The sequence below is a fragment of the Bactrocera oleae genome, chromosome 4 (assembly GCF_042242935.1).
Source record: "Bactrocera oleae isolate idBacOlea1 chromosome 4, idBacOlea1, whole genome shotgun sequence".
Taxonomy (NCBI): domain Eukaryota; kingdom Metazoa; phylum Arthropoda; class Insecta; order Diptera; family Tephritidae; genus Bactrocera; species Bactrocera oleae.
The window spans coordinates 461,625-487,354 of NC_091538.1; the positions used below are offsets into that span (position 1 = coordinate 461,625).

The following is a 25,730-nucleotide window of genomic DNA, read 5'->3' on the forward strand; positions in this document are numbered from 1 at the left end:
AGAGGATTTAAAAAAAAGTCGAATCCATCTTAGTTATTTATAAATAAATGTAGGAGTGCTGTAGTATCGGAACCTAATGTGAAGTTTTTGATACTTCAGAGCAATATTTCAATATACAAAGTTGGTAATCATTTACATTAAATGTAGAGAACGTATAATGGGTGATAGTTTGTAGCGCTGATTTTAGTACATCATTCTGACAATTATAGCTTTGTAAACAAATAACAACTTTTGACATTTATAATATTTAAAAGGGCATTTCGTAAAATACTTCCCATTTCTATTCGTGTTGCAAAATTAAGTTCAATTGTTAATTTTAAACTTTTATCATAATTGCTCACATATACTAATATAGGTGTTTTATTTAAAATTTACTTATAAAGATGGCTACTACATTTACGAATACGCATAGAGCGCCTTATCCCTTTTGGACAAAACGCTCTGTTGTGTTCCTTTTCCCAAATCGTTTCTCAATTGAAACCACTTTAATATTTTTCTTGTAAAGCAATATGAAAGAAAACTTTTAAGAAATTAAAACTAGAAGAGACTAAAGTAAATATATTTAATTCACTAATTGCCAATGCTCAAAGTGAATATTGTTACTTTTTTAATTGTACGTGCGGGTTTCAACAATATTGTCATGGCACATTATTCAAAAATGGATTTTTAAGGAAGAGTATATATGTTTTGTGTAGTGTTTTTTTTTATCAAATAAAGGTCGTAGAGCCACAAGGTGGGTTTGCATTTTAATAGATATTTGCTTTAAAATGTTATTGTAAAATTTTATAATAAGCAAATTACTTATTTATAAAAAGTTCTTATAATACAAGAATTTGTATTGTTGTTGCATTATCCAAAACAGTTTTATGTATGAAATTTTTCGCCAATAATTAAACTTCAAATAAATACAAAATAGTACATTATTTCCAAATTAGCTTAGGAAATACCTAATTGATTTATTTAACTATGCACTTTCTTTTCTAAAGAATTCTTATATTGTATATTCTAATTAATTTGTTCACACAATAATATTCGATATCAAATAAAATAGTCAAATATTTCGAATTTTTCCCCTTATCTGGATTATCGCAAGAAGAAAAATTCAATTAAATTTTCTTGCTTTAGACGGTTGTAAGTTACAGCCGCACAATCTTTTGATTTTATTAAAAAGTATTAACCGAAAATATTTGGTGTTGCGAACGTGACTATATACCCTAAAAGTAAATGGGTGCGTAATGTCAATTAATCTACACTCCCTCCAAACAGGGTTTAGACTAACCAAAAACCTAATTAATTAATTGTATCTTTACAGATTTCTTATAAATCATATACATTTTGACTCATAAATGGTAAAGTATTACAAAAATCATGAATCAAATAAAAAATATTGGAAGTTCTGAAAATCCAAAACATAATAACTTCCAAAGCAATAATACTACTTCAGTAAAACGGAATAATTCAACAGAAATAAGTATAAGTTCAACGAAAAAAATTAAATTAGATAATACTGTTTGGAATACTGACGGTATTTTAATTAAGAAACCAGTGAATGAGAGCACCAAGGACGAACATACAAAGAAGAGTTTTAAAAGAGAATCTGTGGCAAAAACTTTTCAAAATTTTCCAAATCAAGATTGTGAAATATCCGGAGAAAAAGGAAAACCAGCTTTTAACACCATCCGGAACATACCTATCCCATCACCATCGAGTCCACGTAATTCAGAAGACTTTGTGGTTATCTCGTCTAATGCAGCAGACTATATTGAAGACAAAGATTGTGATAAAAGCACCAGAAATAAGCCAATATCCGAAACAAGTAACATTCTGCTAAATGCTAACATAACGGGACGAAAAGAGTTAAATTCTAAAAGTTCTGGACAAACGGAAACTGTAGATTTAGGCATATTACCTTTAAATCAAGAAATAAATACTAATGAATTTGATGTTGTCATGTTGTCATCTATACAGGAACAAAAGCCAATACAGCAATTGTCTTTAAGTTCTGATAATAGTCATTCTGGGTCGTTATCTCGTGTTGTAGCTTCTGGTGGAAATATTTTGCGACCGAGTACAGTGACTTACACACGTATAACCACTGCAAGTACAATATCGGCCGGCTTACCACAAAATGCAACAGTATTGAATAGAAGGAATATTTCTCCAAATTTGAAGAATCAGCAAGTAATGACAACAAGTAAGAAGCTTGCATCGGAGGTTACACAAACTACAGCAAAAGTTTCAATTGGTAATACCACAATATCTGTTCCATTATTAAAACCTTTAAATTCTTCACAACATGTGCATCAAGGCAGCACAGGATCTTCCGAGATTCAAAAGCAATCCCAAGCCAATACGCAAACGGCTTCACAGCAACTCTCTTCTCAAACGCAAATAAATTTGAGCAAAATTTTGACGACAAAGCAAGGATATAAAGGTAGTCATCCAACTATAGTATCTCTTTCACAACTTCAAATTAAACCAGTATCAACCACAAAGTTGGTTCAAACTAAAGTTTTTGGTAAGAAACTACCACAACTTCAGTGTTCAGTAGCAACAAATTCGCAGCCTAATTCTGGACTTGTTACTATTGCCGTATCAAAAGCTAAACCAAGTGTAGCTCTCAATCAATCGAGTTCAAAGAAAATAAGTTTCAAAACAGATTCCGGAGGAATATTACATAATAATGCCAATTTAGAAGATGGATCAAGTGTAACTGACAGTAATGCTAACATGGACAAAATGGATTTTACAAATGAAAAAGTAGAAACATCTATCAGTGATAACCATATGTTAGACTCCAATATATCAAAAAATTTAGGTTCCATACAAAATTCACTGAAGATTGTATCTCCAGTCACTGATGAAATTACCTTAAATAAAACAGCGGCTACTATTAAAAAAGTTTTAAATCCAAATGTAAATATTCTACCTTTACTAACGCCACTATCAAAGAATACGGAGCAACAAGGAAACACAAATATTTATCCAGCTGTTAGTATAATTAGACAAAATGTCCCTCAATTAATTACAACATCAGCTACAACCACTTGCGTATCCGTTTCAACTGGTGTGTCAGATAATAATATACAGACAGAATTCCATAGTACAAAGCAAACAAATCTGAATAATTTATGTGGAAAATTAAATTCTTCATCCATAATTTCAATTCCAAAAAATATTTCGTTAGTTTTATCGAAAAATAACACGAACCAACAATCGAAGGCGACTATAGTATCAAATTCGGTTAGAAACGCAAACTTAATCGATCAGAAGGTAAAAAAAATCAATTTAACAGTTTCAAGTGCCCTTAATGTAACAGCAGTTAGCTCAATGAATACGGTACAGCCTTTTAATGCCAGTAATAATTCATCGACACAAAATCATTCACAACTGCAAGATGCAAGTCCAATTAATAAATCTGCTGTTATATCAGTCGCAGTACAACCTCCTAGTTTACTAAATTCAACTGATCAGAGTCTACTACCTCGTAAAACGGTCAAAGTAACACCCTACAGGCTGTCTTCATTGGGCCAACATTTAGATAAACGATGTAAATCACTTGAAGTACATGAACAAGAGCATCGTCAGAATATTTCACAAAATGTCGATATTTTACCTACAAAACGCAACAAATATGAAAGTCCTGAGGTCAGTGCAGATGTATTTGAGAGTTTGAACAAAAAAGAAGCTGTTGATAATTCGCATTCCTACGTTGATGCAAAATCCATAAAAAATCTTGACAAGCATGGAAACATTGAACTTAATAAGTCGCCTATAACTGTTCCTAAATCAGAGGATTCCAACAATGTTCTGCTTAAGAAACTTCTTCAAAATTCGAGTAGTTCTCAACATCTAAATATTCACACGTCCATAGCTACAAATATGCTGAACCCAGTTACGAACTCAACACCGGCATCTGTTTGTAGTCAAGTATTATCTGCCAGAAAAGTAATTAATGTACGTGCTCCAAGTTTGGGTTTAGTTAGTTCTCTGGAGGCGCAGTTAGCTCGACCAGTTATACCTCCTGTCCCTGCGACAACTTCTGCACCGGTTCAAAGTGAGATTTCAAAATCACAGAAATCTGACACTCAAGAAGATTTACTAAATAAAATGAACAATGAAGTAACAGGATCTCAAAATGATGGAAAAATAAAATGTGTTCAAGTAATTTCAAAGGAAACGTCATTTGTCTCCAACCCAAACATAAGCCCTTTCGCATTAGATGATGCGTGTCGTTCTAAATTAACAGTTCCTGGACAGGACCTTGAACATGAACCGTTTAAAGCAAGTAAAGCTACATGTCAGAAAAACGATACCAGTAATGCATCTCAACAAAACTACTCACATAATACACATCCAAAAGAATGCAATGGAAACGAGGTTAAAGAAGGGAATTCATTAGGAAATCTTTGCCCCCCAAATAAAACGTAAGTAAAAAAAAATAACCACGATCTAGTTTTGACTAAGGCCTTTGAAAATTATCATCTCCTGTTACCTTGAATTATATTGTTGCTATCAGGCTATATCAGAGCAAAGAGCAACATTATCCACGCGTATATTGTTACTTTAGTTAACAGACCAATGTAGAAACGTATTACGAATTTTCTAATAGTGATTTCAGAAAAATAAATAATTTTCAAAGTCTTGTTTATACTCTAATATAATATAGTATATCACTTAATTAATAATATAGAGAAGTAACTGAAGTTTTGTTTTTATATAGATAGATTAGTAATATGCTTAATTAGATGTTTCCAATAAAGCGATAAATTATGTATATTAGGCATTAATAATATTAACTTAATATTTTGTTTTTTTAAACTTAAAGACCCTCAACCATTTGCCCTGGCAGCATAAATAATCAAAATTTGGACAGTGATGCGTCAACAATTTTCACAACTAGCACTGAGGGGAAAGAAGAGACAAACGTTGAAAATTTCTCCAGTTTTGTATCATCTTTTCCGGCTTTGACGGACTCATCAGAAAATGCAGAAAAGAGCGAAAATATAATAACTAAACCTTATGTGAACAGTCTGTTAGATGCATCTGCGAAGTCAAAAGTGCCATCGAGATATGATAATGAAACACAAAATTCGAATACCCAAGTAAATTTAAAATTGGACAATAAAAGTATTTTAAATGAAAAGAGTGTACTGCCTGATTGCAATGATTCCACCAATATTGTATCTATCGATCAGAAGACAATAACTGTAGATAAAGACATTGAGTCGAGAAAAAAACGGAAAAGAGAATACCAAAAGCAACGCAGGTTGTTGCTAAGTGGTAAGGAGACTAATGCGAACGCTGTAAACTCTACTACAAATGTACCTGGACCAAAAAAAAGGTCAAGAAAACTTTCCAAAATCGAAGAGGACTATGACAATTTCATTGATAATTTAATGACACACCTAAAGCAAATGAAACCGTTGCAAGTATTGGAACCTTTATTAAATAGAAATTTCCTTGTTTGTAATGCATATGGCTTAAGCAGCAACCTTCCTCGTGGAGTAAGTAGTAAAGAGAATGGTGATCTTTCGCAAACACCTCCGCTATTAGGGGAGTATGGAAATGCGCATCATTCCAATGCAAATACCTTATACGATACAGAGTCATTTTATTCATCAGAAAACAATAAAGAGAAAAAGTTGTCTACAATACAAAATGATTTTTATGATCAGGAGTTCTCATCAAATATGCGAAATAATTATTACGACAGATACTTGCGAGTATGGAGTATTATGAAAGAACGCAACATTGAGTCCTCAGATATTGTGACTAACTGCAGTGTCAATAGTGTCGACATAGTAAATACGGTTGGAGAAAAATTCAATAAGTTTTCATTACAGCAGCTTATTTATCCCGGTTTAGTTGTTATGAATAAAAACAATGAGCATTATGTAGACCGAATGTCACCAAGTATCCCATTTATCGACTCAACATTTAATATGAAAAGAAGTTGCCTTGTAAAAGCGGTAAAGCAAATTGACGGCATTGAAAATGTTAACCAGATTTTAAATACTGGAACTAATATCAGGTAACTTGTTACATTTTTCCTTCAAAATATTTCAATTCAATTTACAGTAACAAAGCACATATGTTAAAAAATCATATTCTCATACAGTTCCCTTTGAACTTAAGGTTATAACAAGGCGTGCGTACATTTGTATAATGAACTTGTCGTCGTCGTCGTCGCCAGTTACCTGAGGCGTGCGTACATTTGTATAATGAACTTGTATGTACTTATGGTACTTGCGACTTGTGCAAATCTTTACCCTATAATTTCATTATAATTTTTTGGTAGCACACATATTATTTTGGTGATTTTTCACCAAGGTATATTAAAAGATGTAATCATTGGCGCCAAATCCAGAACTTTTAGTTTTTTATGTAATTTGTGGGTATGTTTAGCCATTATCATGCCTACTTGGCCTCTCTGCTTATAACACTGTGCAATATATATTCTTTTTAAGTTGAATGCCTGTAATATGCATTATCAATAAGTTTGTAACAAGAAACTTAATATTTCATTTTCAGGACGAAACGTGACGAAAGCCTCAACCGAGTTGTTACATTATCTGTTCAATTATCTGCTGTTAATAATATATTTGGGGTACTTAAAGACTTGGCGAATCTGTTGCATATTCCAGCGCCGACAATGTATAAAATAATTGATAAGCCAACATTTAATTTATCTCATGACCTTACACCAAAGAATAATATTAAGTTGACAACTAAAAGTCAAATAAGTTTTCAGCAAGATGTTATTTGTGGTAGAAAAAAAATTTGCTATAATTGTGGTGCCTCGATTTCAGATTCGAGAATTAAATATTTTAAAGTACCTTTTTGTGATATGAAAGAAATTCGCCCTTCCACCTTGTCTCCAGATTTATCGCCAATGACGTTACACTTCTGTGACAAATATTGTTACGAACACTTTAATAATCCTCATGAGGCCCTCAGCTCAAATTCAAAATCAAAAATTGAAGATGCACAAATAACTTCTGAACAAAAGTTTGGTGAGGAAAACCTAACTGGGAACAGATCTATGGCGAATCAAATTAATATATCTAAAAGTTGCATTTACAAACACTATAATGTCAACTGTTTTAAAGAGACAACTCAAAGAATTAGTCGTTTTTCTGAAAGTGTTACGCAAGGCAGTGAAATATGTGTAGAAGAAAATAAAGAACAAAATGGATTCGCTGGTTGTATCTTAAATAGTTCTATTGAAGATATACGTGAGTGTGTTTTTTGTTATCAACGAGGAGACGGCGTACCCAATGGACCATCGCGGTTACTCAATTTTGATATAGACAAATGGGTAAGTATGAATTAAAATCACTCATCAATATTTGTATGTATGTATATGCCTATATTCTGGACTTTTATTTGTATTTGCAATAGTAGAGCAAAGTATATTCGCTGAAAATAATATTAATTATTTTTAAATTAAAAAAACTGATAAAACAGAAGCCAAACAATAATATTTATTTATTATAATTCACCATCATTCTAGGTACATTTAAACTGCGCTCTGTGGTCTAGCGAAGTGTATGAGACTATAAGCGGTGGCCTTATGAACTTTCCCGCAGCTTTACAGATGGGCCTTAATCAATCGTGTAGCGGATGTCAACAACTCGGTGCCACAGTACGCTGTTTTAAAAATCGTTGCAACCAAGTTTTTCACTTACCATGTGCAATAAGAGAGCATTGTGTTTTCTATAAAAACAAAACCATACATTGTCAGCAGCATGCAAATCGATTAGAAAAAGAAAATGAATTGTCATCTCTTACCGTTCATAGACGTGTGTTTGTTGAAAGAGACGAAAATAGGCAAGTGGCGACTGTAATGCATCACTCAGAATTAACAAACTTACTTCGAGTTGGTACCTTAATTTTTTTAAATATTGGACAATTACTTCCTCATCAGTTAGAAGCATTTCACACCATAGATCACATATATCCTGTAGGATACAAAGTAGTAAGTACAACAGTTAGATTTAAAAAAAATGTAATTATATCATGCATGTGATATGATGATCTATTTGAGTAAAATGGATTATGAAATTGTATTCGAACGTTATTTCTAGATTCGATTTTATTGGTCGATGAAGAGACCGAATCGACGATGTCGTTATGTATGCTCAGTAAATGAAACTGCTGGTCGCCCTGAATTCCGCATTCAAGTGCAGGAGCCTGGAAGCGAAATCGAGTTGCGTGATTCTTCCCCTAATGCCGTTTGGAAACAAATTTTGACCCCCATCGCATTTATGCGTAAAAACAATAAAGTTGTTCAACTATTCCCTCAATTTATTTCTGGAGAAGATCTGTTTGGATTAACAGAGCCTTCTGTAGTTCGTATTATAGAGAGTTTACCGGGCATAGAAACACTAACAAACTATCGTTTTAAATATGGGCGAAATCCTTTGTTAGAATTGCCTCTTGCAATAAATCCAAGTGGGTCTGCACGCACCGAGCCAAAACAGCGACAAATTGTTGCTTGGAGAAAACCTCATACACAAAGAACTGGCTCAGCTGCAAATCAACGTATGGCAAATTCTACAACATCTATTGCAGGTGAAATAGCATGCCCCTACAGTAAGCAATTCGTTCACTCGAAAAGTTCTCAATATAAAAAAATGAAACAGGAATGGAGAAACAATGTATACTTGGCGAGGTAAACAACAATTATCACGTATTCATATACATATCTGATACGAGTCAGATAATATTGATGTGTACTGTATTGTACTCTTTATTTTCAGATCAAAAATACAAGGGCTTGGTTTATATGCTGCCCGTGATATAGAAAAGCATACTATGATAATTGAATATATTGGGGAAGTTATTCGCACCGAGGTGTCAGAAATTAGAGAGAAGCAATATGAAGCAAAGGTATTTATATATGTCTATATTAGATTGAAAAAATGTTGTATTAGGAATTAAGAGAGAACTTAGGTACTTTCACCTTTCCATTGCATTATACTATACGTATTATAAATTGGAAAAAACTATATTTCTTTATTAATATTGTTGGATATACAAGTATATTTGTGTGTTTCTATGTAGATATTAAAAATATTCTAGCTCTGACCTCTGGGGAAAATATGCTTAAATTTTCTTTAGTTTACCAAAAAAACTTTGTTTATTAAATAGAACCGAGGAATATATATGTTTCGTCTGGATGAAGATAGAGTGGTCGATGCTACCTTGTCTGGAGGATTAGCGCGGTATATAAATCATTCTTGCAATCCTAACTGTGTAACTGAGACTGTTGATGTAGATCGTGAACTTAGGATAATAATATTTGCAAAGCGAAGGATTAACAGAGGTGAAGAGGTAGTTTCTTTAATCATAAAATATAAGAGACATTTATTTTGTCTAATTATATACACATTTTTAGCTGTCTTATGATTATAAATTTGACATTGAAGACGATGCCCATAAGATATCTTGCATGTGTGGTGCTCCTAACTGCAGAAAATGGATGAATTAAGCAGCTATATATATGAAGTAAATTATATTAAGCAAACTCATATCAATGTTGTATGAATTAAAATTATTTAAAAATACTTATAGTTAGTTATAAGCTTGGGTATTTAGTACCCTAAATAGTTATCTGTAATCTTGTAACATTATATATAATAAATTAAAGTTGCTTGGAATTTTGTATTTGCAGAATAATGACGATTATTATTTATGTAATACGAGACTCTTGGTTCCTCAACAGAAAAAGGACGTTATTATAAAAATGTTGCGCACTACTTTTTCTGTATATGTTATTCTTATACTCTCCCCACATTGTGTACAGAAATGTTTTCTAAAAAGCATTAAACAATCTAAGGATGTAGATTTTGGGTCATGTTCAGAAACACAAAATAAATTTATACTACCACATACCTATTTTGTACGGAAGTACGACAACCGATATCTGGGGTAAAAACTGGGATATCTCGATAGAAGTTGGTACACGTGTTTATTGCCATTATTCCGAAATCCGTTTTATTAGAAAGTATAGGTCAAAGTTTTTATAATCAAATAAATATAAAAATGAGGTAATCTCACCCACTTTCTTAAAAACTATTGGAAGTCTTATCTTACCAATCTTAGCCTAAAGGTTACACGTTTTTCTTATACTTTCCCATCTTTCACTATATAACTAAAGCATTAAAAAATATATTTAAACCAAACTTACCCCTAACGTATGGCGAATTCTCGAAAATTTACAAAATCATACCATCGTATTGTTCGTATAAATCGTATTTTTTATTGTTTTCAAATTTCTTTCATACATATTGTATACCATACATGTGATATTTAAATGTGTAATTAAATTTACATGACCTTGGAGTTAAAAAATTATAACATTTATATTTTAGATTTAAAAAGTTTTAAATACATATCTTTGTTCATTTTTGTTATACATACGAGTTTATATATAATCAGCTGAGATTTTTTTTTTTCATGTTAGGTCTGTTTATTTTGCAACAACTATTGAACAATACTAAATACTAAATGGTAACGAAATGTGTGCATTCTTTGCCTTGTCATGTAAAATTATTTATAACTTTTTTTCTGTATTCAAAAAAGTTTACGTACAATATTGTAGACTTTCTTATGAACATTTTGTGCTGCGAAATGAGCCGCTTTGTATATGCGACCCACATCCTCATTGCTAACAATTTGAGAGTATATCTTTCTAAGTTCCCCAAAAATTTCGCAAAGTTGTATACTTATCTGCAATCATACATACACATATATATAGTGTGAACATACATAACAGTATACATTATTGTTTTGTAGATATTTTATTTCATATTTAGATATATGTACTTACATTATTCTATACAAACATACGATGTCTATATTTATATTTCGTGTACCTAGCATCTTGCATAATGCATATTAGGTAAACTTATATGTATTTAAACATGTGTTCATTTAAATATCCCAGTTGGCCATCAATGCGTGTTGAGCTACAATAAAAAAATACTACATTTAGAAGGTACGTATATGCATACATACATACATATGGATGTAATGATGTTAATGTCATCTTAAGCCAAATGTTGGAATAGAAATATTTTTTTTTTTTTTTTGGGCACTGTTTGTTTGTAATAAATCAGTAAGAAGTTAGCCCTTAAATGGGTCTGAGTATGCTTGGTATGTTCATACCTCCATATACATCTATGCAAACGTACACATGTAGGCATATAATATTATATCTTCTTATCTTGACATTAAACAATACACAAGTATGAAAACTACATGAATCCATTACGCAAATGCATGTAAATATAATTCTATTGTTTAAGGCAAAACTTTTAAGCCAAAGGCTTGGCTATTCCATTCTTGATTGTGATACTAAATGATAAAGTCAACTTTGAAAGAATGGGTTGGTTTTCGTTTTCAATATTGCTTGCGTCTTTAGAACTAGTAAGTAAAACATTTAAAATGTCAGCCTGTCTATTGAACTTTTGGAAACTAAATTAATTTGCCATTATCGTGATAATAATTAGTATAAATACTACAAATGTATGCAGACCCATACATATTGTTATTTATCAAAGTACGTGGGCAGTGAGCTTGTTATTAAATACTGAAATTGATTAATTTGTTAATAAGAGGTGATGAAACAAAAGTTACCCGGGTTTGTTTGAAGATGGAAATATATGTAGTGAACCACTTTAAACACAAACCAATAAACATATATGTGAATATGTAAGAATGTACATATATATGTATCTTTCTGAGTGTTTAAATATATGTACGTGTGTAATGTGTAATAACCTTTCGAAAACCAATAATTGCACACGATGCACCTCATGGGTTGTCATATTAAGGTGTATTATATATTTATACAATGCACATAATGCATACATTTATTTTTCGTGAGAGTTTATTGCCTCCCGCATAATTGTATGTGCATAATTACCTACATTACATTGTACATGCATATTAAGTATTGTCACGCAAATTAAGCATCAGGTTGTTTTATAATTCTTTTAATTTAAGGTAATATCTTTCGCTGCTTTAATCGCAAAAAAAGTCACAGACAGCCAAGGTGAGCAAGTTTTTAAAAGAAACCAAAAATTATCAACTGAATGGAGCTTACTTAATAACTTAAATTGGTCTCAGGCTGGAAACGACTTCAGCATTATAGTTTATGGTGGATACACTTTTATAGCTGGGGTTTTTTTATTGTCAAGGTAATAGCTTCAACTTCTTATTTAATTATTTCGCATTACTCCGAAATAATTTTTTTTAATAACATAGCCAAATACATACACCTTTTTCCATACGTATATTTTAAATTGGGAATACAGTGAAACTTTTTAATTTGAAGTTTGTACAAATATGTTTTAAAAATTAACAATTTTGTATCTTTAAAAATACTAAATGTAAATTAACTTTAGATTATATATCGATAATCAGGCCTCGCTCGGACTTTTTGAATAGTTAAACCAATTTGTAAACAAGTTCAAATTTGTATTATTCTAAAAAAAACATTTTTAGTATAGTTATTTTAAGCAATTGATTTCTTATATGTATATACGTATACATATACATATATGATTTTTTCAGAATGAAAGCAAATAAATTTGAAATGTGTGAGAAAACATTGCTGTACTGCGGAACAATATTCTTCGTCATTCAAGGTGAGCTTTAATTATCTTTTTATCTTAAACCATAACATACAAAAAGTAATCTGCAAGTTGCCGAAAGAATGAGGTTACATTTTGGAAACATAAATGTAAGCAGCACCACTGAGCCGATGGATTCGCCTTGGGTTTTGGATTATCATAAAATCCGAATGTAATTGTATACACTCAGCTTATTTTTTCAAACAAATTTTTTCAATGACAAACTTTCAAATTTGGAATTTTATGTTATTTTGGTCTTAAATTAACTCATTTAAGATTAATATAAGATTAAATCATATATTTCAGCTTGTTTAGTGTTTGGAACTTTGGAGTACATACCAAATGATATTCAAATAAATGCGCTAGTTCTCGGAACATTATCAGTTATAGGATCATTATTATTCTTTATTGACATTTGCTACAACTCTTCTTTAAATTATGTTGTATCAAGGTCGGTACAAACTGAGACATATTGCGCGCTTTCAAATCAGTTGTCAAGTATCCAACAAAAGTCACCATCCTCTTCCCGGGTCTTACGTCGAGAAAGTGTTCAAAAATACTCTTCCGGAAACGGATTATATATTAAACCACTATCAATAAATTTAAAAAAATGTCAAACGGAAAATGGCATGCAAAATAAAAATTTAAAACGTGTTTTGCAAACTGATGTATGAACATTTTAAAATTTAGTTTTTATTTTCATGAAATGTTATGAAGTCCTGCTATTTTCACAGCGTATTGCAAAGTTCAATAATGCCAATAATTTATTAACTAATTGTTACTGATTGTAATCACATATATTGTATATATATTTAAAAAATATCTTAATAATTATTAAATTTATACCACAGTAATATTGAGAATATAAAACACATTTACATTTTTTTTGTGATAAATATCATATATGAAATGAGATTGTTTAGAAAATTTTACGTGCCAAAAGTATTTTCCCGGGTGATAGAGAGTCTGTCTGTTTGGGAATTTTGCCAAAATCAAAGATTTCTGTAATTTTGAAAGGCACTCTCATCAAGCATTTGTTCTCATTTTATTCAGTCGCCGTCGATCGTTTCAAAAGCGCGATCTTTCCTTAGCTCTTATTTTCGGCTGGGCTAAACATTGTTTCGCAATAAGAAAAATTAAAAATTTTAATTATTGACGCCGAGTAAAAAATTTGTGTAAGTTTTTTAAAAATTGAAAGTAATGTATTGAAAATTTGCTGTGCTATTTAGTTGAAATAAGCACTAAAACTTAAAACCAAATAATTTTTTGTGCTATTAGTTATCATAAATCAGTAAAGTTAAGTTTTTTTTCAGTTTTAAATCTACCGAAAAATAAAGAAGTAGATATTTCAAGATAAGATTTAAACCAGTTTTTTGTGATTATAAAAAAGTGTTATGTGTAAAATAGATAATTTTGAAGCAATCATATCTAAGCAACATGCAAAAATATGACAAGGTTAAAATTTTAATAAAATTCTTCGAAATTTAATGAAGTCAACAAAAGCCTTTCGTAATAATATATGTCAAGAAAAGATGAATTTCTACATCTATTATAAAATTAATTATTTTTAGAATACTAAGCATTGAAACGAATTGGAACAGACCATGTGACAGTCTCCTGGGCAACGGTGATAATGCCTATGGATACTCACATTTGCATACGTACATACATGTATATTATATCCGTGCACACATTATAGTTCGACTATCATCTCTTCATATTTACCAAGGCGTCTATGGAGTTTGCGCAATATTCAAATACTGAATATACCTTACTTATACTCTTAGCATTGATATATTTTCCCTTAAAGACTGATTATAAAATATATGATAATTTATAATAGTACTCACGATTATCATGGCTAAGACTATATTCAACGGTTATTCAAGTGTTCGGAAATGATCTTTCACACTGAGTAAATCTATAAAATTTTCCCTTAACATCTTACTTTGTAGCTAAATATTATTTTCAATACATTTTGTCCCCTATTGAAATAGAACATTTTGCATATTCTTACTTGCATGAAATGAATACACGTACAAATGAATTTATATGTCCGTCGTAAAAACATAGGCATCCATTCACAGATACTTGTACTCTTCAAGGTATTGTGATGAATGTATGTAAGTATATTAAAATAGAACAGATTTAAAATTCGTTCTTTTATTTAGTATAGTTTAAACATTTCTTGATCTAAATTTTGAATATACAGCCAAATTTGCCTTTTCTGGTTTAATTTTTTTAATTACTGCATTTCATGGTTCGAAAATATTTGAAGAACTTTTTTAAAGTTTCAAATTATGCCCAGAAGAAATTCACAAACTCGGTATATATACTTAATTAATTTATTTAAATAATATGTTCCTATTTTTTTCGATAATTTATGCAACACTTTTAGGTTTTATTTTTAATTTTATCATTTTGCCACTTTCAATCACATGAATTTTTTCTGAGTGTTTCACAATTAATTTATAATAATGGCAACACTTCAAAAGCCAGCTGTCAGGCCATGCTTCCTCCATATCGTATAACGTTGCGTTCTTCAGCATTATTCACCATCGCGCTTGTCTTTTGTTTTAGTATTTCTTCATTACTAAAGTAGCACATAAAATAATACGATTTATAACGATTTAATTAAAACTAAAGAATTTAAGGGTGTTAAGTAAATGTACATAGTTCAAAGAGTCGTTTTCTGGTTGCTGCAAATTTGTCAAAAAATAGGAGTGCAGCTGATTATCTCCTGATCTAATCGAGTAAATGCAATTTGGATATAATTTTGAGAAATATGTACGTATGCTCAAAAACTCTCATTTGGACCTAAGGTCATATTTTTTATGTGATTACTGCTCTAAACGTGTTCATTAATATTATTTATTACATTAAATTGAGGCAAAATTTTTGTTCTAAATTTATCTATGTATGTACATGAGTATCGGTAGTTATTTGAGTAATCGTTAGTTCTTTAAATCATGTAATTTATAATGATATGATATATAACGGAACGTTAAAAATTTGATAACATGACAAAATATGTGAAAATGTATAAATTGTTAAATTTATTGTTATTGCTTACAAGAAACGAACGGCACAACTGCCCAGAACTAGTATTTCTCTAAATTCCACATTTTTCGATAAAAAAGTCCACGTCATTCAAATTCAGTGAAATCAAATGACCTATTCTAGATGTCATAATTTTTCCATCAAATAAATTTTGTTATTATTTGATTTGTTTTAAATAGTACATAAATACACTAATTTACTGAAGAATAACCCAATATAAAAAGAAAAAAGTGCAATGCTAGTCCACAATGTCAAACGCCACTGAATTTATGCACTCAAAGTTCGTAACAATTCTAAAAAGTTAGAAGTCTAATTCGGTAAAGATGAATGGGTTGCATGGCGCTTCAGAAATATAAATAATTGATTGTGAAATTTACGAGTCAATGCCTCATTCTTCTCATTTCTCTTTAAAAAAATGTCAATCTTACAAAACTGTTTTGTTTTACTATGTGTAAAATTTAAATATAAACAATATAAAATTGAATTTAAATTTGTATAATAATTTTTCAGAATTCCTGCGCGTCGATAATCAATAACAATGGAAGACGGCCACGCTAAAACCGTCGAACAAGCCTTGAACTTTTTTGGCACAGACTCTGAACGCGGACTTACATTGGAACAAGTAAAAGCCAATCAAAAAAAATATGGTCCAAATGGTAATATCTATTATATTTTTACATTTTTCGTTAAATTTGCTCATTTTTCTACTATTTCTCTCTCCCCTCAGAGCTGCCTACGGAAGAAGGTATTTAAAATATATTTCACGGAAACAAAATAAATTAACGAAAATGTATATTTTTTGCAGGAAAAACTATATGGCAACTTGTTTTAGAACAATTTGACGATCTTCTTGTGAAAATTCTGTTATTGGCCGCTATTATTTCTTTTGTAAGTTTAATTTTTCTTTAATTTAATTTTTAATATGTGTACGTATGTATATGCATAAATACATGTTTTGAAACCGATTTTATAATTTCAATAATTTGACTGCACTATACAATTTGAATTCATATTTTTTCAGGTCTTAGCTTTATTTGAAGAGCACGAAGATACATTCACAGCATTTGTAGAACCTTTAGTTATTCTTTTAATTTTGATAGCAAATGCCGTTGTAGGTGTATGGCAAGAACGAAATGCTGAGTCTGCAATCGAGGCCCTCAAAGAATATGAGCCGGAAATGGGTAAAGTAGTTCGCCAAGACAAATCTGGAATTCAGAAAATTAGAGCGAAGGAAATTGTTCCTGGAGATATAGTTGAAGTGTCCGTTGGAGATAAAATTCCTGCTGATATTCGACTAACACATATCTACTCTACTACTTTGCGAATTGATCAATCAATTTTGACTGGTGAATCGGTGTCAGTTATAAAACACACAGATCCTATTCCTGATCCACGGGCCGTTAACCAGGATAAAAAGAATATATTATTTTCGGGTACAAATGTGGCAGCTGGTAAAGCTCGAGGCGTGGTCATTGGTACGGGTTTAAACACAGCGATTGGCAAAATTCGCACAGAAATGTCAGAGACAGAAGAAATAAAAACTCCATTACAACAAAAATTGGACGAATTTGGCGAGCAGCTTTCAAAGGTGATTTCGATAATTTGTGTTGCTGTATGGGCAATAAATATTGGCCATTTCAATGATCCCGCTCATGGCGGTTCGTGGATCAAAGGTGCTATATATTACTTCAAGATTGCTGTAGCATTGGCTGTTGCGGCCATTCCAGAGGGTTTACCAGCTGTAATTACAACTTGTTTGGCTTTGGGAACCCGCCGCATGGCGAAAAAAAATGCTATTGTTCGTTCATTGCCATCTGTAGAAACATTGGGTTGCACATCCGTGATTTGCTCAGATAAGACTGGTACTTTAACTACAAACCAAATGTCGGTATCAAGAATGTTTATTTTCGAAAAGGTTGAGGGTAACGATAGTAGTTTCCTCGAGTTTGAACTGACTGGATCGACATATGAACCTTTGGGTGAGCTTTTCTTGGGAGGCCAACGTGTAAAAGCTACAGAATATGAAGCCCTTCAGGAGTTAGCTACTATTTGTATTATGTGTAATGATTCCGCAATCGATTACAATGAGTTTAAACAATGTTTCGAAAAGGTTGGTGAAGCCACAGAAACGGCTTTAATTGTACTTGCTGAAAAATTGAATCCGTTCAGTGTCAATAAAACTGGCCTCGATCGCCGTTCTGCCGCTATTGTTGTGCGTCAAGAAATCGAAACGAAATGGAAAAAGGAATTCACTCTTGAGTTCTCCCGTGACCGTAAATCAATGTCTTCATATTGTACTCCATTGAAAGCATCCCGACTGGGAACTGGTCCAAAATTATTTGTAAAAGGTGCGCCCGAAGGTGTGTTGGAACGTTGTACACATGCACGTGTTGGAACAAGCAAAGTGCCACTGACTTCAACCTTAAAGAGCAAAATTTTGGCTTTGACTGGGCAGTATGGCACTGGACGAGACACTTTGCGTTGTCTTGGTTTAGCTGTAGCGGACAGTCCTATGAGGCCAGATGAAATGGATTTGGGAGATTCTACCAAATTCTATCAATATGAAATAAATTTAACATTTGTTGGTGTCGTGGGTATGTTGGATCCTCCGCGTAAAGAAGTTTCGGATTCTATTGTACGTTGCCGAGCAGCAGGCATCCGAGTAATTGTAATAACTGGTGATAATAAGGCAACCGCTGAAGCAATTTGCCGTCGCATCGGTGTTTTCGGTGAAGACGAAGATACGACTAATAAATCATATTCCGGTCGTGAATTTGATGATCTTTCACCCGCTGAGCAAAAATCGGCTTGTGCCCGGGCCCGGCTCTTTTCTCGCGTAGAGCCACAACACAAGTCAAAAATTGTTGAATATCTACAAAGCATGAATGAAATTTCTGCTATGACTGGTGATGGTGTCAATGATGCCCCTGCTCTTAAGAAAGCCGAAATTGGAATTGCAATGGGTTCAGGTACTGCTGTAGCCAAATCGGCCGCCGAAATGGTGTTGGCTGATGATAACTTCTCATCTATTGTATCTGCTGTTGAAGAAGGTCGTGCTATTTATAATAACATGAAACAATTTATTCGTTACCTTATTTCCTCAAATATTGGCGAGGTTGTGTCTATATTTTTAACCGCTGCTTTAGGATTACCCGAAGCTTTGATTCCTGTACAACTATTATGGGTTAATTTGGTAAGTAATTTAAAAAAATTGTAAACTGATGGAATTACTAAATAACCAATGTATGCATATATATACAGGTAACAGATGGTCTTCCAGCAACTGCTCTGGGATTCAATCCCCCTGACTTGGATATTATGGAGAAACCTCCACGCAAAGCTGACGAAGGTCTTATTTCTGGATGGTTGTTCTTCCGGTATTTATTTAAATCTTAATTTTTTTGCCAATATTAAAAATAATCTACCTATAGATACATGGCTATTGGTGGTTATGTTGGTGCTGCCACAGTTGGTGCTGCAGCTTGGTGGTTCATCTTTGCTGAGACAGGCCCTCACTTAACCTACTGGCAACTGACACATCATTTATCTTGTATTGGTACAGGGGATGACTTTAAAGGAGTAGACTGTAAAATATTCAGTGATCCTCATGCAATGACCATGGCTTTATCCGTGCTTGTTACAATTGAAATGTTGAACGCTATGAACAGGTAATAAACAATACCAATATATACAACTAATATTTACTACGTAATTCTTTCTTACGCAGCCTTTCAGAAAATCAGTCCCTCATTACTATGCCCCCATGGTGCAATATGTGGCTAATTGGTTCAATGGCTCTTTCCTTTACACTTCATTTTGTTATCCTTTATGTGGATGTCCTTTCTGTAAGTGTCAAGTATAAAATATTCTATATATATATATATATATATATATATCATTATTTTTTTCTTTAAGACCGTTTTCCAAGTGACCCCATTGTCAGGGGAAGAGTGGCTAACTGTGATGAAATTTTCAATTCCTGTAGTTTTATTAGATGAAACGCTGAAATTCGTTGCTAGAAAGATTACTGACGGTGAGAGCCCAATTCTAAAAATGCATGGGATTGTTTTGATGTGGGCCGTTTTCTTTGGCCTCTTGTATGCAATGACGCTTTAAATAGTTGGTTCAAATAACTTACATACATACATAATTCTAGCAAAATTAGATAAAATAACTATTTAATTAAAATTCTATACTAATTTCCATATGACATATACATATATATTTAAACTTTAATGCTTTAGCATTACGCTGCTGAAATTAAGAGCTTGGAGAATGTTATTTTTAAATATTTTAAGGTAATTAAACAAATAACAATATAGTAATGCCTACAATGTTTACTAATTTTTTAAGATCATTAGGGAAAACACTCCAGATTAAATTGCAATAATTAAATGTATGACTAGTTCACAAAATTACTTAACTGGGAAACTGATACATTGAGGCATAATATTCAAAAATCTTTCATTAAAGCCACACGGAATCTCCAAATGTAAATTTTAATTCAATAAGTTATGAAAGTACAAAATATTTCAATTTTTCGTTTGATATTATGTACTTCGCATTTTAATAGTCTGAAAGTCATACAAAATTATTGATTTAAAATCGCATGAACTTGCGATAATTTATTATTAAGGAATTTTTTTTATTCAAGTGAATTTAATTACAATATTTGAGAAAATCGTTCTCAAAGTTCAAATCAAAATTTCTACCGATTAAATAGCAATGTACTTATACTAATAAATTTGTGTTTCTATTATTACATATATATTTTTAATAACTATTTTTGTTACACAGAATTATTCGCTGCTCAAGAGTCTAACTCTGGTTTGCTTTCGAACGTTATTTTGTCGTTGTTGGAAAAACAAATAACTCTTGCCAATAAGGTCTGAAGTGTTGCTAACATTATTAATAAGAGTATATTACCATATCAGATGACCGAACTCCAAATACTTTATATTGTTTGGTTGAGAGAATTGTGTTTTTTTTCAATCTGAAATCGGAGTTAAGCCTTATTTTTTTGTATTTATCGTTATTTTAGGATTTACAATAACCCCGTTCATAAGTTAGACTTACGAATAATTTTCTGAAGGCATATTTTTACGCTGCTTTTAGTGCGTTTCAAGTTGTATAATTTTCAGCTGTCAATGCTGTCTTAACAAAAAGTGCGCCATGTCTGTATGTGCCTATGCTGCTTGCCCAAATTAAAATACTCAATATACAAACCATAATACATATATCATTTTCAATTACACTTTTTAGTCAATCCCACGTTCCACTAAAAAAAAGAGTCTGCTGTATAATATTTCAAATAAGAAAAAGAACAATGACAAATTCATATGTGATGCAATCTGCTTTACCGGTCCTTCAACAATCACGGATGAAAACCATACATTACCCACTATCTATGATTCCTGGCCATTTAACGAGATGCCTTGCTATGGTTTAATAAATATCCCTTTGCATTAAACATTGATTTGTAAAATATTAATTAATTTTATTATGTAAGACGCCACGATTTAAACGACACCCAAATATCAAATACCCAAAAAATTACATTGAAGTTTACTTATACCGTTAAGTTCTATTTACAGCTTCCCATCCACGACATTTTCCGAGGCTTTAAACAATATTAGAAATTTTTAATGTGGAATCGTACATGCTATGCATATATTTCACATTTACGCATTTATATTTATTTATTAATTTGTGAAAAATAATTAATTTTAGTTCCTGACGTCATTATCGATAAATGGTAAGCAGGAGATGACCAGTGCTTTCAAATCCACTCACAAAAAAGCGGAATGCTACACACATCTTAGTCTACAAGTTGAAAATAAAAATATCGATATCCTTAAGATATTAAGAAATTGAAAAAATTATTTGTTTAAAATTAGCAATGTGATTCACGTGGATTGTGCAATAAAAAAAACGTACAACAACCAATTACATCTATTGAATTTTTATTTTATCTAATCATATACACAAATTATACACTAGTATATACATTTAAAAATACAAATTTTCATTACCAAACAAAAAACCTATTTACAATTTATGTTACGTTACATTGGCTTAATATAAACGGGTCTTTAAGAATGTAAACGCATATACTTTTGTTTATTTATTCTTTTTTATGTTTTCTAAGTTGCATTTGCTCAGAAATTCTTGGAAGTACTTCAGTAAAGATTAACGTACCGAAAAAAACCAGTCCCGTACCAAGCCAATGATAAATTGTAAACGGATTTTTGAAATATAAAATAGAAAAAAGCAATGATACAAACTTCCTCAATGTTACGACAAGTGTTACTGTTAATGATGCACACTCAGTTGTCAAAATATACACCGATCTTATACATAGATACTGCGTGATAACGTTGCACATTAAATAAAATATCATTTGAGGAATTTCAACATTAAACCCCATCATAGAAATTATTGGTAATGCCATTGGTTCACTATGTGTTGCAATACTGAAATGTTCCCAAATGTTTTTATATATGAAAAGGAAACCAGGTAAGGGAATCAAGTGCTGTAAAAGAACAATAATAATAATTAAGTAACTTATTTTGTCTGTATGAACTTTACCGTAAAGAAGAGAGCTTCTTGAGGATGTTTGCCAAATTTTTTGTACAGAGTTTCTTGACAAATTCCCATATATGCAGATATGAAAAGAGCAATGGAGAGTAAACCTATCCCAAGTATCCATATAAAAAAGTCGGAGTATCCAACATTTACAGTCTCTGTTGGTTCTGTTACAGTGGTACTTTTCTAAATAACAAGAAATAGTATAATTCTTATAAAATAGTAGTAATTATTAAAAAGCGGTGTTCATATAAAAAAAATAGCTTAAGTCGGATAAAAAGTAATAGTAAACTCGATTTAAGATACACGCTAATAGATAAAACAAATGAGTTGTAATTGCGCTGTAAATACTTAAGCATTTTAACTGCCAATAAACTAATTCTGCCTTAACTTCTACTCCATACGACTTCAGAAATGATGACTCATATGAAAAAATTATTTTAAAGTTTTACTTACCACACTACTTCCCGAAATAATTGTACACAACACAATTCCAACGGTTATCATAAAAACGGACAAATACTTGGAGAAAATATAATTCTTTTTCAAAATAAGTATTCCCATTATCATGTTAGCAATAAGTGATCCCTGCAACAATCAATAATTGTATGGTATTTATTAGCTATTAAGCTATTAAAAACTTTACTCACAGCTCTAAATATCATATGTAAAGGCATTGGTATATTGAAGTCAAAAGCAAAGTTGTTGGCCACACTTGTTATAAAAAACATAATTACAAGAAGGGAGTAATTACGCAGAGGTATTTTCGGCACAAAATTGCGAGCCGCAATTGTATGTACTAACCCCTCAAGAGCAATAAACAGAAACTGTGAAAATGTTATGAGATTCCCAGCCCCGGGATCTTCTCTGAAATAGGAGATTAGATACATCAATTATTAAAACGAGGTTATCAAAAATATAAAAGTGTGATTTTAATATATTATGAAACTGATTTAAGGGAATATATTAATTGAAGCTTATAATAACTATAACTTACTTTACGAGATACTCTAGAAATACAACATTGCTACAACATCCCACAAAAACGCATATTACTGCCGTAAGTGCTTTGATGTTCATTTTTTAAGGATCTGAAAGAGAAATGATTAGTAAACTTATATGTTAGTATATCATTATTGCAAACATTGTGAACGTGTGATATTGTTGTATACAACGAATGAAACCAATTTAAATGAAAAACGAAAATGAATATTATTTAGCTTTTATATTATATATAATATTTTTTATATACTTATAACGGACTGAATTAGAGTAAAAGACATATACTACTACTGTTGTTGTTGTTGTAACGGTTACCTAGTCCCCGCTTGATTGATAAGTTATAGTTTGGTTGTCGTCGAGGTCATCTAACGGGAGGCCCAGGAAACGAGCTGTTTCGACGAGGTCGGACCATAGGAAAATGGGTGTTAGATGAGTTGGGTTCGTTGGGCATGCAAAGAGGTGGTTAGAGTCATGCGGAGACTCATTGCACGCAGGACATATATTTTGAATGTCGGGGTCTATTCTGGATAAGTAGGAGTTTAACCTGCAACAATATCCAGGACGAAGTTCCGCGAGGGTCACACTGGTTTCGCGAGGCAACTCGAGCTCTACGTCGCTATGGCATGAACCTAACACTCCTCTCCCTATGGTACGACCCCTACAAAACAGCCCGTTTCCTTAGCCTCCCGTTGGACGATTTCGATGACAACCAACATAAACTTTACCACTTAAGCGAGGATTAGATAACCGCTACAACAACTCAATATACATATGTGTGTATATCCGTTCGCTGACAATTTGTATGTCGAACTTTTAAATATTATTGCACCTCATTGTTATTAAACTGTTTATTCAACTTGTTAAGCACGTCATGTAATTCTCATACAATGTGTTCATAAATTCGCTCGCCACAACACGAAAATTTTCCTTTAAATTATTTACGTATTCATCTCTTGAATAATTAAAAAACAAAGTTACTGAAACGTATTATTTTGCTACAACTGTAGTAAAAATTACATAATTTACTAGTTGAAATAAACCGTTTAAAAAGAGGACCAAAATACTTTTAAATCAAAATGTATTCGTCCACGTCTCACCTGAAGTAAAAAAATTAAATAATTTTAATAAGAATTTCGACGATTCATCTACCTTATCTTTATCATTTGCATGGATGCCATATTTTGTTAATACTGTTGGTGTTAATTTAATAAAATAACAAAGATTGTTACTGTTTGTTTAATTCTAAGTTTATCTATCCATTTTTTTCACAGTCAATTTAATTCTGTGGCCCGTAACTGATTTTCGTTTCATATTTCCCCACGAATGAGAGCTAGTTCATACAAGAAAATTTTTCTTGTTAAAGAGCTACTATATAAGGGTTGCCAGACTGTGCCGCAGACGGGTAGGTTTTACGTATCGCAATTGGAACGACTTGAAACTCTACCAAAAATATATGTGAACGGAGGTATTTGCTGCCGCCGTCCAAGATTACTAATAAAAATTTTAAAAGCTTGAAAATTAAAGAAAACACAAATTATAAATGTATTTGATGAAATGTTTTGTAATGTGATGCATCATACTATTAATTTTCAATTGAAAATTATTAAAAACAATTATTAATTGAGAGATAACATACTTAAATCTATTTATTAAGTATTGGAAGTTCAAAAGTCAGTTGGTTTAATATACCATAAAATCATACAAAAATATTTAAATAGTTTCTCCATATATTAAAAGTCCAATATATATATAATAATTTTTAATCGTAATAAATGTTGGGTGTTTTAATTTAAATGCCCACAAATTATTATTTTATCCGATCTGGCTACAATGGAAAATGTTATGAAAAACGTAAATTTTGAGGCGCTCTCACACCGGAATAAGTTCGGCATCCCTTTACACCTGCCTGTAGTAAAGCTTATCTCTGGTAAAGCGAAATCACTGTTTTTTGGGCACAGATATTTAAATAAAAGCATATTATAATACAGTAACATAAAGTAGGTTTATAAAATGTCCTGAATGCTATGAACCTGCGATATTAGATTGGTTCTATTTTTATTAAATTCGTATACATGTGAAGATTAACTAAAAAAAAAATATGGATTACAAACTGATGGAGCATTAAGTTTGCTACAAAGTTTATAACCAGCATATGTTAGACTCTATAAAAAATATATATAAATGATCGGCATGACGAGCCGATGGCTAAATCCGGCCGTCTGTCTGTAAATTTTGCATACGTCCTTTTCTCCCCAAGAAGCTGTTCATTTGTCGGAAACGCCGATGTCGTATATGTCATACAAACTGAACCAAGTGCTTGCATGGAACTTTTTATTAAGGTATCTTCAAGAAATTCGGTACGAATTATTTTCTAAGTCAACGCCACATTTCTTATATGAAAAACTTTATCATTTGACTCTCGTCGTGTATTCATAAAAT

The 25,730-nt window shown here is 31.7% G+C and overlaps 4 protein-coding genes and 1 long non-coding RNA gene across 26 annotated transcripts; 3 read left to right on the top strand and 2 right to left on the bottom strand.

The window, feature by feature from the left end:
- Window positions 1–482: 482 nt before the first annotated feature.
- trr (trithorax-related) lies at window positions 483–9,684 on the top strand. 2 transcript variants are annotated; one of them, XM_070108715.1, is made up of 9 exons: window positions 483–733; window positions 1,313–4,427; window positions 4,829–6,034; window positions 6,535–7,321; window positions 7,517–7,981; window positions 8,091–8,677; window positions 8,766–8,895; window positions 9,157–9,339; window positions 9,404–9,684. In XM_070108715.1, exons 2-9 carry the CDS (start codon window positions 1,369–1,371, stop codon window positions 9,494–9,496), a joined length of 6,510 nt encoding a protein of 2,169 aa, XP_069964816.1. In that variant the 5' UTR covers window positions 483–733; window positions 1,313–1,368; the 3' UTR covers window positions 9,497–9,684. The 2 variants fall into 2 exon arrangements, with proteins under 2 accessions (XP_069964816.1, XP_036230155.2); XM_036374262.2 differs by lacking the exon at window positions 483–733 and having other exon boundaries at window positions 1,096–4,427.
- On the bottom strand, window positions 7,463–15,130 carry LOC106617517 (uncharacterized). 14 transcript variants are annotated; one of them, XR_011396097.1, is made up of 5 exons: window positions 12,984–13,074; window positions 10,838–10,976; window positions 10,429–10,737; window positions 10,196–10,344; window positions 7,463–7,964 (listed from the first exon to the last, which is right to left on the bottom strand). It is a non-coding gene; the product is annotated as an uncharacterized lncRNA (long non-coding RNA). The 14 variants fall into 14 exon arrangements; XR_004978956.2 differs by having other exon boundaries at window positions 7,463–7,719; window positions 7,795–7,964; window positions 10,196–10,737; XR_011396103.1 differs by lacking the exon at window positions 12,984–13,074 and adding an exon at window positions 14,685–15,130 and having other exon boundaries at window positions 10,196–10,737.
- LOC106617516 (uncharacterized) lies at window positions 11,301–13,519 on the top strand. The gene is made up of 4 exons (XM_014234753.3): window positions 11,301–11,436; window positions 12,016–12,209; window positions 12,586–12,659; window positions 12,951–13,519. Exons 1-4 carry the CDS (start codon window positions 11,392–11,394, stop codon window positions 13,316–13,318), a joined length of 681 nt encoding a protein of 226 aa, XP_014090228.1. The 5' UTR covers window positions 11,301–11,391; the 3' UTR covers window positions 13,319–13,519.
- SERCA (ATPase sarcoplasmic/endoplasmic reticulum Ca2+ transporting SERCA) lies at window positions 13,682–21,653 on the top strand. 4 transcript variants are annotated; one of them, XM_036374285.2, is made up of 10 exons: window positions 13,682–13,819; window positions 16,215–16,360; window positions 16,432–16,449; window positions 16,510–16,592; window positions 16,726–18,897; window positions 18,966–19,081; window positions 19,136–19,372; window positions 19,432–19,549; window positions 19,620–19,737; window positions 20,967–21,260. In XM_036374285.2, the coding sequence occupies exons 2-10, from the start codon at window positions 16,243–16,245 to the stop codon at window positions 20,984–20,986; spliced, it is 3,000 nt and encodes a 999-aa protein (XP_036230178.1). In that variant the 5' UTR covers window positions 13,682–13,819; window positions 16,215–16,242; the 3' UTR covers window positions 20,987–21,260. The 4 variants fall into 4 exon arrangements, with proteins under 4 accessions (XP_036230178.1, XP_036230175.1, XP_014090226.1 ...); XM_014234751.3 differs by lacking the exon at window positions 20,967–21,260 and adding an exon at window positions 21,435–21,653 and having other exon boundaries at window positions 13,683–13,819; XM_036374282.2 differs by lacking the exon at window positions 20,967–21,260 and having other exon boundaries at window positions 19,620–20,448.
- Window positions 21,651–24,619, bottom strand: Efr (ER GDP-fucose transporter). 5 transcript variants are annotated; one of them, XM_014234754.3, is made up of 6 exons: window positions 24,441–24,617; window positions 23,287–23,380; window positions 22,940–23,156; window positions 22,746–22,877; window positions 22,293–22,475; window positions 21,651–22,236 (listed from the first exon to the last, which is right to left on the bottom strand). In XM_014234754.3, exons 2-6 carry the CDS (start codon window positions 23,367–23,369, stop codon window positions 21,829–21,831), a joined length of 1,023 nt encoding a protein of 340 aa, XP_014090229.2. In that variant the 5' UTR covers window positions 23,370–23,380; window positions 24,441–24,617; the 3' UTR covers window positions 21,651–21,828. The 5 variants fall into 5 exon arrangements, with proteins under 5 accessions (XP_014090229.2, XP_014090231.2, XP_036230186.2 ...); XM_014234756.3 differs by having other exon boundaries at window positions 24,389–24,615; XM_036374293.2 differs by lacking the exon at window positions 24,441–24,617 and adding an exon at window positions 24,356–24,395.
- Window positions 24,620–25,730: the final 1,111 nt, after the last annotated feature.

Excerpts from the sequence above, each read along its gene's own strand:
- Efr (XM_014234754.3), bottom strand. The coding sequence starts at position 23,369 with ATGAACATCAAAGCACTTACGGCAGTAATATGCGTTTTTGTGGGATGT. Across the intron at positions 23,157-23,286 it reads TTTCTAGAGTATCTCGTAAA|AGAAGATCCCGGGGCTGGGA; the intron begins GTAAGTTATAGT and ends CTCCTATTTCAG. Across the intron at positions 22,476-22,745 it reads TTATTTCGGGAAGTAGTGTG|AAAAGTACCACTGTAACAGA; the intron begins GTAAGTAAAACT and ends CTTGTTATTTAG.
- LOC106617516 (XM_014234753.3), top strand. The coding sequence starts at position 11,392 with ATGGGTTGGTTTTCGTTTTCAATATTGCTTGCGTCTTTAGAACTA. Across the intron at positions 12,210-12,585 it reads GGGGTTTTTTTATTGTCAAG|AATGAAAGCAAATAAATTTG; the intron begins GTAATAGCTTCA and ends TGATTTTTTCAG. Across the intron at positions 12,660-12,950 it reads AATATTCTTCGTCATTCAAG|CTTGTTTAGTGTTTGGAACT; the intron begins GTGAGCTTTAAT and ends CATATATTTCAG.
- trr (XM_070108715.1), top strand. The coding sequence starts at position 1,369 with ATGAATCAAATAAAAAATATTGGAAGTTCTGAAAATCCAAAACATAAT. Across the intron at positions 4,428-4,828 it reads CTTTGCCCCCCAAATAAAAC|ACCCTCAACCATTTGCCCTG; the intron begins GTAAGTAAAAAA and ends TTAAACTTAAAG. Across the intron at positions 8,678-8,765 it reads AACAATGTATACTTGGCGAG|ATCAAAAATACAAGGGCTTG; the intron begins GTAAACAACAAT and ends CTTTATTTTCAG.
- SERCA (XM_036374282.2), top strand. The coding sequence starts at position 16,243 with ATGGAAGACGGCCACGCTAAAACCGTCGAACAAGCCTTGAACTTTTTT. Across the intron at positions 19,373-19,431 it reads ATGTTGAACGCTATGAACAG|CCTTTCAGAAAATCAGTCCC; the intron begins GTAATAAACAAT and ends TTTCTTACGCAG. Across the intron at positions 19,550-19,619 it reads TTTATGTGGATGTCCTTTCT|ACCGTTTTCCAAGTGACCCC; the intron begins GTAAGTGTCAAG and ends TTTTTCTTTAAG.